Genomic DNA, 14,577 nt, shown 5'->3' on the forward strand with positions numbered 1-14,577 from the left:
TCCCCCTCCCCCCCCCCAGCATTTGGGAGGAAAGCCAAAAGCAGAAAAGACAGTCCTGACACTTCTTTCTGGTAAGGTCAGGATTAAAACCTCCTTGAGTTTAGACTTCAGCCTGAGGCTCCCCACTGTGCTGACTTTTCTAACACTGGTTTTACCTAATTTCACTGTCTTTCATGGGTCATATCCCTCGGGGATTTTTCTTTGTAAAATTGAGCCTGGCCTGATAGGTTTCCAAATCCGTTTCTGTTACTACAGGAAACTCAGCAAGACAGTAGATCACTTTCGCTATTAGGTAGCATATCTTAAGTCTGGTTCCAAAATTAGATTTATGCTGCCACAGTCTGTATGTATATGTGTTAATGTACATGTGTGTATACATGAAATGGAAAACACATTTCAGTCTAACTTAACAGCGAAGCAAAAATCTCAAAGTTTTATGTGTTTTGCCATGATGGAGGATCTAGTGGAAGAGGAAAAGACCACAGCGTGAGGATATTATTCATAAATGTTGGAGGATCCACACTTGAAACTCAGGTCCAGAGGAAATCAGACCGCTGCTGCAGCTGCTGGCTGAGCTCTATTTTCTTGAAGAACAAAGTCCGAGATCCAAAGTCCTTTAAGGTTTGGGAATATATATAATTTTTTGTCTGCTCACTGATACTTAAGGATCAGTTTTTTAAGTAGGCCTTGCTAAGCTCTGTATCCAGAATGTCAGTTTTAGGATTTTTTACAAGTAGCCATATTACTGCAATATTAAATTTTGTGGGTTTACTATTAACTGTAGATAAGCTGGAACCCTGTTCATCTGACTCCTATATCAGCAATATTGCACATACTGTTGCTTTTTAACAAAACTGATTAGTGGGCTCAGAAATGCTAATTTTACATACGTTTCATCGATGATTACTGCTGGAAAAGCCTGTTGTGCATCCAGCAGTTTCTGTGGCGTGGGGCATTTGTCTGCTGTTTGTTTCTTCAAGGCAGCTGAGTTCCTTTCAACTAAAAAGGGAAAACTTTTGGCTGGGTAGGGATGGCTTAGGACTAAGAAAGAATTGAATAGTCCAAGAATATTGAAACCTTTGAAAATAATCAGCACTTGCGTGCAAGAAATCTGTTTCTTTTACCGAATGCCTCGAGCTAACCACTAATGCTGGCATCTCCTCGATATACGTTTCTATCTAGCATGCTGTGCCATTATTTCTCCCTTCCAATCTTTTTTTCTAGTTGTATCAGAGGATCCTTGAGCCTTAAGATCATGCTTCTTCTGTAACTGGTGAGCAGTTCACAACCCTATAGCAACTTCTTCGTGAAGACTAAATAAAGATCTTCAGCTCTATAGTTTTACAGAAATCTAAAAGTGCACATTTATCAGACAGAGTACACCACATTGGGAGGCTTCGTTTTTAGTTTCAGTTGTCGCACTAATTTCTTTTGGATCTTACACTTTTGCTATTACCTTTGATTCCCCCTGTAATAGAGTTGGTCAGTCTTGGCCAGCTCTCTCACTTGTTCCACATCTCATGCAACCACCCTGTTGTTTGTTCATGGTGGTGATGGAGCTGAACACCGCTTAACTGGATATGTGAACTGATTCAGGTTTTAATTAAATGTATTTTTTTCCCCTGAAGAAGTATTTTTAACCTAAATCAGCTTGCTGGTCTAAATAAATGCGTGTTCCTGCAAACAAGTGTGCTGGTACCGAGGAGGAGTAGTAACTAGGCATAGAGAAGAAGCCTTGCTGTTGAAGAGGAGGTACCTATAAGGTACCACTTCAACTTCTGGGGACTCTGAAACTGTCTTTTATATTCTGTTCAGAGTCCCTAAAGCAATGGGAACCTATAGGCACTGCTCAAATAGAAATGGTCAGTAAGATACGTGGAATACTTTTTGTGCCGGAGTTTCAAACTGGGCCTGATGGTTTTTGCAATGTCCCTGTTATTAGCAAAGGTCGAGACAAGTGTATTAGCACTGCTCACATAGGGTTTGTGGTCTAGCATCTCCCTCTCTGATAGTGGCTCTAAGCGCTGCAGTGTGTGACAGGTTGGCAGAAATAGTCCCTTGAGCTTCAGTCAGATCTCGGTCTCTAGTCTGGTCCTGAGCCTTTGTGAGTGTATATTGAAAATGTATTTAAAAACACATTTCTTTACCTGACAGCATGACAACATGTCATTCACTGCATTTTTGCTCAACTTCAGGGTTTTTTGACAATTTGCTATGCAGAAAACAGGACAGAAAATGGAGAAAAATGGAATAGTGTGACGAAGGATCAGTCTAAATGTATCCTTTATGCAAATGTATGGGTTTCAGTGTGATATTTTTGAGGAAGCTGTGACTGTTTCGTGCACGTGGCTCATTTTCTCTGCATCTCTTTAAACACAGCTAATGATTATGGGCAGTGTGGGTAAATGCTTCATCTTTGTGCGTTCATCTCGCAGCAAAAGGTGCCACACATACAGCACTGCTGGCAGCAAAGCGGTACAGAGCACGGCTGCAGTCCTGATGCTGTTTTAAGAGTCTCCTTGGAAATGTCATTGGTGGTAATGGCCAGTCATTTTTAGGTTTTTTCCATCAGCTCGTGTACAGATACTGGATGTGAGACATTTGAATTTGGCTATCCTCGTTGCAGGGCTGGCTGTTATTGAACACTTGCCTGGGTAGGTAGACAGTGAAGAGATTGATAAAAATGCTTTCTTGTGCCTTTTTTGTATCTGACACTCTTGACTTCAGAAGCATTTGCCCAACAGTGTATCTTGACACATAGCTGTACCGCAGTCCTTCGTTTCCTCCCCATTTTCCAATACAAAGGTGAAAAGTATCAGATCAACGAAAACCTTTTCTTCTCCTCTGTGGCCAGGAGGTGGAGTTAAAATCAGGCTTTTATGCACTTATGAGCCTTAAGTGTTGTTTTTATTAAGCATTCACTGTCTTTCCCTTTTATTGAAATTATTGAGTATCAACTATCCAACTTCATGGCCTAAAGTCTTCAAAACTTAAGTATTATCATTCACATAAAGTAGCGATTCTCATGAGTTGCATCTCTTCAGATAACTTTTTGTATAGGTGAGGATAATAGCATTATAAATGCTCCGTCTGCCATTTGTTTCTCACACAAATAAAAAAGAAAAACTCATTAAAAGTAATTGGAAAAAATATACTTGCCATGGGTCGTCAGTTACTGTATTTAGTATATAGACTATACTATATATATAGTATAGTATTTAGTATATAAACTTCAGCGGCAGCTGCACTTACTCCAATCTCCTTCCTCTTTTTTTTTTTTTTTTTTTTTTTAAACCCAGGGTCATTCAGAAGTTTGCAACATTTTTTTTATTATCTTTTCAATAAGAACAAAGACCAGGCCCATCTCATCTCAAAGATGCTGTATCTGGGTTTAAGACTGCAATAAGGTCACTTATTATTTAGCTAGCGTAGATCCGCCAAGGTAAATCAGGGCTCCTGCAGGGCTCTTCTCATACTTTGGCAGCTTACAAAACAATCTCAGAAATGAAAGAACAAGATCTTCAACACCAGTTTGTGCGTTTGCAAAGCACTGTTCTTACAGCTTCGTTTCTCTTTGTCTGGGTAGTGTTACTGTCTTTTCACTTAGACTGAGCATCTTCATCACGCTTGATTACTGCTTGTGAAGAGTATTTTGAATCAACCCAAAATTAGAAGGAATTTTTAGAAGGATTTTTTTCAAGGAGTTTTCTCTATGGCAAATTTAAACCTAATTCCATTTCCCATTAGGACAAACTTTTTCTGTGGGCTTGTGAGTAGAAAGATTTATTTGCATTATTTAAAGATGCCAAAAGAAATTATGTTCCCCCCCCCGCTTTTTTGTGTTCAGATAAAGTCTTTTTCTGACTATGGCAAGACTGAGGATTAATTTTAGGAAAATAAATATTTACTGTGTCATACTGCATCATAACGCAAATCTTAAGCTCGTACATATTCATAATTAGACAACTGAAGGAGCTCAGGCGAGTAATTCCTAGTGGTTTAGGCAGTTTGTTGTGGTGGTGGTGGTTTTCTTAGCTAAAATTAAAAGTACATTGGTCCTCTGACTACGGCAAGACTGAGGATTAATTTTAGGAAAATAAATATTTACTGTGTCATACTGCATCATAACGCAAATCTTAAGCTCGTACATATTCATAATTAGACAACTGAAGGAGCTCAGGCGAGTAATTCCTAGTGGTTTAGGCAGTTTGTTGTGGTGGTGGTGGTTTTCTTAGCTAAAATTAAAAGTACATTGGTCCAGCCCTACAGGATGTATTTCATTTAATAACCAAACGTCTGCGCAGGAGATACTTCTTTCCAGTGGGATAAGCTGATACAGACCATCAGCTATATATCAGAATAGACCGTCCTTCTGGTTTGCAGCTAGAACTGTTTCCTATCTGCATCCAGGACTTGTTGGGCAGGCTCACAAACCTGCCTAGGAGTGTTTCAGACCTGGCCCAGTTCTAAGGTATCTTTTTCAATGGCTGGGTATTTAAGTGCTCGTGGCACATAACTTCAACGCACATGCTGTAAGGCTAGTCATGATGGGTCCCTGAAGCTATAAAAACGTAGTAAATTTGCATGAAAAGGTTTAATGGCCTGGAAAGCCATAGTAAAATGGAATCAGTAAAAGGGTCTGTAAAGAAAAATCACTGAGCCTGCTGGGGGGATTTCCAGGAGCACTTACTTCCATAGGCACCATGCGCAGTTCAGCAGCACTCTGCTCCTAACAAACACATTGGCTGTGAAAATGCAGGGGACCTGTTGAATTTAAAATACGGTTTGAAACTTCCTCAGTAGGGCAAATATAATGCTTGCATTTTTGAGACATTGATTCATATTTAAATAACAAAGTTTCAGATTTGTTTGAAAGTAGAACAGATTGCAATTTTAAACAGTCATGGAGAAGTTGTGTTCTTGAGAGGAACAAAATGGGACAGAAACATCTTGATTTCAATACAAAGATTATTATATTCCCTTTTGCTTTCCCTTTTTTTTTTAAAATATGAGCAGAAGCAGAAAAGAGAAAATACAGGAAAAATAGTGTTTTGAAAACTTAGCAAAAAAAAAAAATCACTATAGAGGATCATGATAAAAATCTTGCAGAAAAAAAATTATTACAGTCAAGCACAGCAGCCAAAGCTAGGAAAACTGAACTCAATCACCAAGAACTCTCATCCTGAAAATAAAGGTATGCAGATTTTAATGTGTAAGTTGTCTCATAGATCAATCACATGCTCAAAATTAAATATAATAAGATGGGGTCCAATTTTCTGTTTCCCAACTTTACTGGCGATTTTTACTAGACCAAAACCTAACTTCACTAACAAATTAAAGCTTGAAGAGCTCTAGAGCAACCTTAAAAATACAAATTAATAGCAGCTGGTCAATTGGCAGTCAGTTAACTTGAGGTGAAATAAACAAACAACTCCCCTTGCCCTGTCCTTTGCCCTTCCTCAGGTCCTGAAACACCTTACGCAAGACGTGGTCATACCCCCTTCGGATTGAGGGCTGCCAGGCATGAACACTGACATTTGTTCCAGTGCTCGGTTTTCATGTTCGAGGGATTTTTCAGTCCCTCTCCAGGGCTGCAAGTTCTGCAGGGTTAAAAGGCACTTCATTTAGTTTAGCGTGGCGCTGGAAGGATCAAATAGAAAAACTTGATTTTCCCGAAGAGTCTAATTACATTAGACACTTACCTGTCAATGAAATTACATTAAGTAGCTATGAAAATCTTTAGATGTCTACATGCCTGCTGTAAGGAAATTAAACACCAAAAATCAACCCCAGGATGTTTTTAAATCAAAGTTCTACTCTAATTAAAGTGTGTGACTGGACTATTTACCATAGAGGAGTAAAGGAGATTAATACCAGGCTCCTCCTTCCCTTGCTTATCATTAAACAGGGATGAACATTCAGTGAAGAAGATATTATCTAGAGTTAAACCTTCTTTCTTTTCTACAGCAAAGCCTTCTTCAGTTCCGCCTTGTATGGACTTCAAAAGGTTAGTGGTAGAGATGGGGTAGATAATTTTTTCTCCGTTATAATTAGACCCATGCTTTCTCATAAGCAGCGATAAAGAGTTTCTTCTTAATACAAGTATCCAAGCAAAGACTTGTGGCCAGCACTCTCACCTTCTAAGTGCATGCTCTGCCTGGAAGTAGGTTTTAAAGCACTAGAATAAATAAGTAATTCTACAGATCTATGCACAACAGTTAGTTTTAATGGCAAAAAAACCCAATCAAGTGATATTTTGAGTCCCAGTTAAAAGTAATTATACAGTATAAGTGCTTTAAGTAAGTTAATGAGACAGACAAATCTGATAACGAATTGCTGTCTCATCATAAGCTTCCTTTCAAGTTAATTCAATCTTAACATCACAGGACACTGTTCTGCATTGCTTTGCTCTCCACTGAGTCCAGCTCTGTCCCTGTTCACATCCCTCTCACTCTATTTAGTGCAGGGGGTGCGGAATTCAGCTGTTTGCATTAGTAGGTATATGGTTAACAAATTTGGTGTTTCAAAACAATGAGGATGGCATTAGGAAGCAAACAGCACTAATTGGAATAAATTTAGCTGTTTCCTTCTAATTTCACTGTGTTATTTATCTTAATGCTAGGGTGTTTATTGAAATGTGAAATCCTGTCTGTGTTTTTATTAGGAAGCTGAGAAACCAGTTTTATAATTATTTTCATGTTTTCAATAGCATTTTCAAGTATGCACATAACAGAATACTGATCAGCTCTCTTGTACATAATAAGTGTTTTGGTTGGAATTGGTTGTCTGCAGGTAATCTTGAAGAGAAAGTAGAGGTAGGGTGGGGGTTTTTCAGCCTCTGATGTTCCATTAACATAGGGGTCGTCAGGATACCACTTCTTCCTTGGGCCCATCCTCATCCATTGCAGTGGAGCAGTGAAACAGTGGAGTCATTGCTGGCGGAAACTCCTTAGCCCGAAAGGAGAATGTCAGAAGGGAGCAAGAAATCAAGGAAATAACATCTGATGTTCATGGCCTTGTGAGTTTTAGGTCGCTATCACATTTCACAGCTAATGGGAGAGTTTCATGTAAGGTAATCAAAAAGATCTGACAAATTCTTGGTATTTATTTTCCCAACCAGTCTCATTGTAAACTTGGTATGAAACTGAAACTCGCTATATATTGCTTGGAAATGAATTTGTTAAGATCAATGAGTAATTTGATCAATGCATCTAATTGCCTTTAACTTTGGTCTCACCGCCTTGATGAGGACAAGAACCTTATAAATAATTAGATTTGGTACTAGACTGCATTAATATTATTAAAGTATTCTATTTTTATTTATTCCTTCAGGTGCCTCAGTGGGTGATGTACAGACTGCTTACATGAGGAAAAAAGTGATATGTGAAGATATTAAAAAAAAAAAAAATGTACCAAGTAATACCAAGATTGATAGCAGAGGAGATGTTAGTAAATTGTACATTTTATTCAGTAAAATCTGCTTCTTTGTACTGTCTTTATAATACCTAGTAAATATACCAGAAATTAAGGAATCAATTGTTAGTTGTGTCCACGGGTATCGCAATTAATTGACTACAGAGAATTGTGCTCTTAAGCTACGGCTGATTTTTCCCTTGATTTCTTTTTTCTTTTTTTTTGGTAACAGCATATTTTTAGGCAGATACTTGCATATAAATACAGCTAATACATAGAGTAGTTTTGCCAAATCAAGAGTATTAGCTTGAGTTTTTTGACAATGTTCAAAATATAATTTTGCTTTTTTTTTTTAGTTATTGGGACAGAAAAAAATGCCTTAAATACTTTTTGTGAAACAAGGTTACACTGGAACATCTGTCAGGTCTAACGTGGTCTAATCCAGAAGATCAGACCAGAGCAGTCTAATCCTCTCTGGGATGACTATACCAGTAAATTATCCTGAAGAAGGGGTTTATTTCTGTAATACATTTTACTTTGCAGTGACTGCAAGCCTGACCCTTTTAAGTCTACAGTAAATGCAGAATAGCTTACTGCAATAAAAGGAGCTCACATTTATTGTAAAGTAAGAATATTCACACTGGCGATCACCATGGAGTAGATGATGGATTATAATTTCACACTCTTACTTTTTTTTTCTAGCTGACCTTTCTGCAGACAGTAGAAGTATGAGCCTGAAGTGCACTCCATAAAAATATCCACTAGATTGAGGCATCCATTCCAGTCTCCAGAGTTATCTATGTAAAATGTGTAGTGTTTCTGTAGCTTTCCTTCTTTTTCTCTCGTATAATGGGAGCAGAAAGTCCAGTCTAGGTAGTTATAGGTAGCCCCTCTGTGGATGAAGCCCGCTCTTAATCCAATTTATCAGACGTTTGCAGTAGCATTTGCTCAGGCTTAAGGCTTCGGAGGATGGAGAAGATGGATTTAGAGAAATAAAGCCAGCTGATAGATGTGATCACTTATTAGAGATCTTTCATATAAATTATGAAAAATAGCTACAGTGAATTATAGCTGTAGGCTTTCAGATAATAAGCCTTTCAGGAAAAAAATAATGAAACTAAGTGACGCTCAGTTCTGAGTTTCATTACCAAGCTGAATCATAATTCAAAGTTCTTTTAAAACTTCCAGGATGGCTTGCAAATCTTGATGAAATTGAGACTAAGCTTGATCATATTTAACCATTTTAAGTGAGTTTTTTGGCTGCTACTTTACTCCAGTAATATTCCTCTCCAATAAGTTTTCTGATCATTTCTGTCTACGATCCATTGCCCAGTACTATCAAGGTCCAGGGACTGTAATTTTTTATTGTCAGTTTTTGGGCGGTTATCCCTCATCAAAATCAATAGAGCTCGCGAAAGCCTCCTCTTCCAAGGTAGCACTCCTTGTGAAATCAATAGAAATAGCCTAGCAGGCAGAAAACCAGCAGCCTGTATTCTCCTGTTTCCATTCCCCATTCATCCTTGAAATCGGACTTTCCTCGGCTCCCGATGCCAGCCAGCAACAGGAACTTGCCCTCAATCCTGACACAGCCTGGGGGATCCCACGGCCATAGGGAATCTCCTGAACACCCTCCATTAAGGGTTTTATTAACGGGTTTTTTTGTGCGTACATGTGCAATACAGTAAGCTGAAGTCTTGGAAAGGACTAACAAAGATGTTTGGAGAGGTGATTCAATATCTTTTCCCACCAGATTAAAATAAAATTGGTAAGTCTCATCTGGTAGTCTTAGGGGCTAACATGAAGGAACTACCTTCTTTTGTGTTTCATGATTGTTTGAAGTGCAACACAACACAAAATGTTGTAAAAAATAAACACTTTTGCTACTATTTCTTTAGAAGTTTTTGCTGCAAATATATTCCTGTTGTAGATAGATACTTCACTGCCCACAATTAATAGTTAATGCTATTAACCATGCTTAGATCCCAAACCCGGTACCTCAGCCATGAGGTTTGTTAATGGCCATTGCTGCCACTGAAGAAATGTGAAGTTTCTGAGGTCAGGTGAAGTTTAGTAGTTGGATAGAAACATCTCCTGCCAGCAAAATATTATACAGCAGCAAAGGAGGTAGGTGATAAAGGAGTTCTATAAAAACGTTGGTTTAGTGCTCTATCGTGGTTTTAAAAAAATCATATGTTAAGACTTACTACAAAAAGGAATAGGGTAGAAAATAGAGACTATTAACATAGTACTGCATGGCGCCATAGTATATTGCATTATCATGTCTTCTTTTGGAGGCTGTGAAAAGAACAAGCAGAGGTGACGAGTGGCCTTGATGTGAGGAATGCCTGAATAAACTAGAACTATACCATTCAGAGAGCGATGCCTGAGAGACAGTGTGGTGGTGGGGTATATAATTATGAATGACCCAGTCAAAGGGAATTAAAAAATGTGTGTTTATGACCTTTTCCAATATGCAACAACTGAAACTAGCAGAACACAGCTGCAAAGCAAAGGGAACGGTCCTTAGTTAAGGGTCACTTTTCTTAGTTGTACAGAATAAAATCTTACACAGGTTCAAAAGTTTGACCTGATCCTATACAGCCATTCCTGTGTTCCTAAGGTGAAATACTTTTGGTTCTTGTCATTTAAAAGTCCTGTTTTTCTCCTTCCTCATGCATGATCGAACTCCATTATTATATTCCATCTACTTATTTGCATCTAATTTAGATGATGTGATGACATTCTCTACATTGCCTCTGAAACTGTGATGTAATCTTGTGATGTAAAATTAACCCTACCCCCTGAAGAACCCTAGCTGAAGTAATTTACTAGTAGAAACCCCAAGATCATGATGAGATTTTATTACTTTGCAGTAAAGTTGTTCACAGGGTTCCAGTGTCTCTGCTCCATTAGGATGCATTGGCATATCAAATATAATTGCATTCAGGTTAGATTCTGCTATATAATAAGTATATTATTTCAAAAATGGTGCTTTATGTCAAGAGGAACACCAATGAAGTTACGTAACGTTATTCAAGGTATCATGCTACATTAGTGTGTGAGTCTTGCAAAATTTTGCTTGAGGGTTAATCAACAACATGGCATGAGATCTTTATGTAAAGAAAAATTATTATTCAATTTACTGTTCTTGTCTTAGAATCCATCACATTCGCTCTCGTCCTTCACAGATGTCATATATAATATTTAAGAGTTCTGATAGTTCCCCCAAATCCAGAATTTTCTTTTTTGTGTTTTAAAAAAGCAAAATTAGGTGGCATCCCTTTGTAGACTATGAGAATTACTTTTAAAGTGTTTCAATTGAGTGTATGTCATAGGGTCTCTATATGCTGTCTCCACTGCTTTCCTAAACATAGGCATCTTGGTAATAGTTGAAGTGGTTCAAAACCTGTAGCTTCTTACTAGTTGCTACCAAAAACTAAGTGCAGAGTTTCCAGGCTAGGTTTCCACACAGCATAAATATATTTCAAAGTGTAAAATGCTGCTGTTTCTTGAAATAGAATGCTAACTCACTTTGGTTTTAAACGAAACAGATTTTATGAAACATCATTTTAGAAATGTGTGAATTCCTCGCGTGTCAGCCAGTATTCAAAACACCACCCTGAAGTGACTTTTGCAATTCTTTTAATGGACGAAATTTTGATGAGAGAGTGCCTCAGTTTGGGTATGAATCAACAGTGTTTGCTAGCAGTCCAATCATGCTGAATTATATTTAAAGTACTATTTTAAATAAGTACTTTGTGGATGTAATTCTAATTGTATGTCTCTTATTCCTGTCTTTTTTTAATAAGCATCATTTTTATGAAAATATTCTAACCTGATAAACATAAATTTTCCATTTTAAACTCCCAAAAATATATTGGAAGTATATGAGTCCTAAGCTGTAAAAACTGCTAGCGAATAGGGACTTTTTTTTCCCCTAAATTAACTCAGTTTTGGGTGTTCTGATTACGAGATCATCTTTTATCTTAATCTAACCAAACAAGGACGATGACAGAAACAAGGGGAATTTAGGGTCAGTTCCAAAGAGCTCACAGTGATGACATTTTGTGAAACAAATCGAAGGAGTGTATTTTCTTAAACAATATTTGCCACATTTGGGATTTCAGGGTGTGATTCTATCCCAGACAGACGTGTCAAAAGCAGGAGTCATTGCACTGAAGTTATACATGTTCAATGTTTAACTGGTATTAAACTAATTTGAGATGACAGACCATTTCCATGCTTTTTCAGAACAGGCCATGTTATTATCAATGTATTTAGGAAATTAATAAATACTACTTGTATACAATTTGCTCATAAATGGTAAGCAAGGTTGTTTGTAATGCTTTTGCTAATGTATGGTAAATGGAGATATGTGTCTGTCCTCCTAATATTGGATGACAAATAACAAAGCTATGGAAGATACTCATTACATCTCAGCTATGAAAGTGTTCCTCATGTTTTCATGTGTATATGTGTTCAAGAAGGACCCAGTAGGGCTTCTTTAATTTTGGTTTCTTTTTAGTAAGCACACTTTCTTGTAAAAGCCTGATAACTAAATTATTGCAGTTCGTATCTTCATGCTTATTGTGCTTGGGTGTATTACCTAGCAGATCTTTGGAGCAGTGTCTTGGATCGAAATTAACTAGAAAATAGCCTTCAGCATGATAAATATTTGTATTTAGACAGAACCTGGGGAAATCCTTCTAGCCTCTGATAGAGCCCCTAAGGGGAGCTGGCAACTGTATAGCAAATTGAAGTGTGCAAATCTTCAGCCTCACAGCAGATATAGTAAATATGTGCAGTGTAACACAGCAAATATGTGAAGGCTTTTAGTTACGGAGGTGTGTAAATGTTTACAAATATGATTAACTGCAGAGCACAAAATCCATTCGCAGCATCAAAGGCAAAACTAAAATTACTTTTTCCCACCCCCCTCCAGGATTATGCTGAAAAGAAAAACACGATAGCAAAAGCTCTGGAAGATCTTAAAGCCAACTTCTACTGTGAACTCTGTGACAAGCAGTACTATAAACACCAGGAGTTTGACAATCACATTAACTCTTATGATCATGCTCACAAACAGGTAAGAGGAATCTGCTCACTACTTCAACTTAGTTTCAGGTAGATAATGAAATAAGATGTCCTTCAGGCGGGCTTGGAAATCACAGTTGAGTTGTGCCCAAATTTCAGGTTCTGGGAAGCAAAATACACTGTTTTCTTAGAAACGAATCTTAACGTGAAGATTTTACAGTCAAAAATTCTGAGATGGAAAGAAAGGGAAATGTGAACAGTTCAATTGTGAAGAGGAACAGGGAACAATGAAAAATACGATTAAAAGTGTAAATGTACAATTTCCTTGTTATCAGTTTAATTTTGCACATAAATAAATACTGTGGTATACCTAAGAGACGACTTACTGGGAAGCATTTGTTGCAACAGATGTGGATAGGAAACTTGACATGCTCTTTGGTAAACTTTCTTTTAGTGCAGATAAGTTCTGAAATGGGCTATGATTTTACTTAAATGCATTGAATATAAAAAAAAAATGTGGTAATGAAAAGTTTCTGGCTCAGCTCACAATCAGCTATGTGTGAGCTTTAAAACATTGGTATTTACATTTTTACCACCACATTTTATCACCGCACCTCCAAGTTGTGTGTCCTACTTTAGTAACAAAAAAGCAGTGCTTCCACATAACAAGAGAGGCAATGCATCCCAGTGCAACGTCTTCGTCTCTGGAGGGGCCAGGGCTATGTAATTCAGAGGAAAATACAGTGCATCTTGACTCCACCGAAGAGATATGTAACGATAATGTAAAGATGTGTAATAACTGTACAGGAAATTTCTACTTAGTCCACTTAGCTGGTAATTATTCTGTATCTTTTTTATTTTACCTGGTGAAATCATATGGTTGTGGATCTGGATTGATTGCTTTTCATTCTAATTGAATCTTCCCTTGTCCTGTAATTCTGCTGTCTGCTCAGGGTGAACATAGACGAGTTGCTACACGTGTTTTATATCTGTATTATGTAAGCCAATGATTTGCTTTTCTTTCTTTCAGCACTTCTCCCTGAAACACTTCCCTCTGTCTCTCACTGGTATTTTTATTTAGCCCATAATTTACACTGTCAGCGTGAGTGTTAGATTTAGTGTTGAGAACTACAGAGATGTGGACCTCAGCACCAATAGCAATCTGTGAGAAGCTGGAGGGAAAGATGTATTAGATAAGAAATTAGCAGGTAGCTTCATTGCATCCTATATAGATATTTATTGTGAGTTGCAAATAGTTAAAATACATCTGGAACTGATTCTTCAGGTGTTATGTTCACACAGCAGCACCTCATTGATGGAAGGCAGGAAAACAGAAGTGATGGGCAGAGTCTTCCCCACTTGAACTCTCTTAGGATTTTTATTTATTAATTTTTAAGGGCTCTGAAGCACTTTCAAATAATGAGAACCTGAAGGCTGCCTTGTTCGTTCCTCTATTGAGTATTGATGAAAAATTGATTTTGAAACTGAGGTCAGGTGTAAGACTGAACAGGGACTTGTTTCCAGTGGTTCACATAGTTATTCTTGTTTTCTGATGGCTTTAGACAGGAGATGGTGGGCACTGCACTAGCGTCTGACGGAGCACTGCAGATCCTACCTCTCCATCTTTTGTGTAGGGGGCCTGTGTGTCTGTGTTTGCATGTGGCTTTGTGGATGTGTTTGGTGAAACACAGGAAGCCATCCTCTTCCTCTGTAAGACCTCCACAACTCCAATCTCCCTGGTAGGAAATCAGACAAAAGTTTCTAGTTTTCCAGTAGAAAAAATTGTATGGATGCTTGTTTGGGTGAAGTAATAATTTTCTGTAACATTACTGGCAAATAAGGCTATCGATTCCTGAGATTAAAGTGTTAAGTTTAACTCTTCTGGAGTGTGTTTTTGTGGTGGTTTCTACTGGTGTTATAAAGAAAAACCATTCCTCTTCCCATATTTCAGGTGAAAAAGGGGGCAGGAAGCATATGCTGCAGTGCAGGCTCACTCAGATTTGTTCAGTTTTCAAGGAACTTCATACCATGTGCTTTTTTTTGAGTAACCTAATTTTACCAAGTGTGCTAGAGCCATTTGCAGGTGCTACTGTTGAATGCTCTGATTTTTGTCTTGAAACTTCCTACCTC

The 14,577-nt window shown here is 37.8% G+C and overlaps 1 protein-coding gene across 1 annotated transcript in view; it reads left to right on the plus strand.

Annotated features, from left to right (window-relative positions):
* Positions 1–14,577, plus strand: part of ZNF804A (zinc finger protein 804A) — a 160,663-nt gene that overhangs the window by 111,320 nt on the left and 34,766 nt on the right. Inside the window, exon 2 of the mRNA XM_009329658.1 lies at positions 12,356–12,499. Within this exon, the coding sequence (XP_009327933.1) occupies positions 12,356–12,499 (144 nt within the window). The remainder of the gene's footprint in view (positions 1–12,355; positions 12,500–14,577) is intronic.

Source organism: Pygoscelis adeliae, unplaced genomic scaffold (genome assembly GCF_000699105.1).
Source record: "Pygoscelis adeliae isolate BGI_AS28 unplaced genomic scaffold, ASM69910v1 Scaffold7, whole genome shotgun sequence".
NCBI classification, from domain to species: Eukaryota; Metazoa; Chordata; class Aves; order Sphenisciformes; family Spheniscidae; genus Pygoscelis; species Pygoscelis adeliae.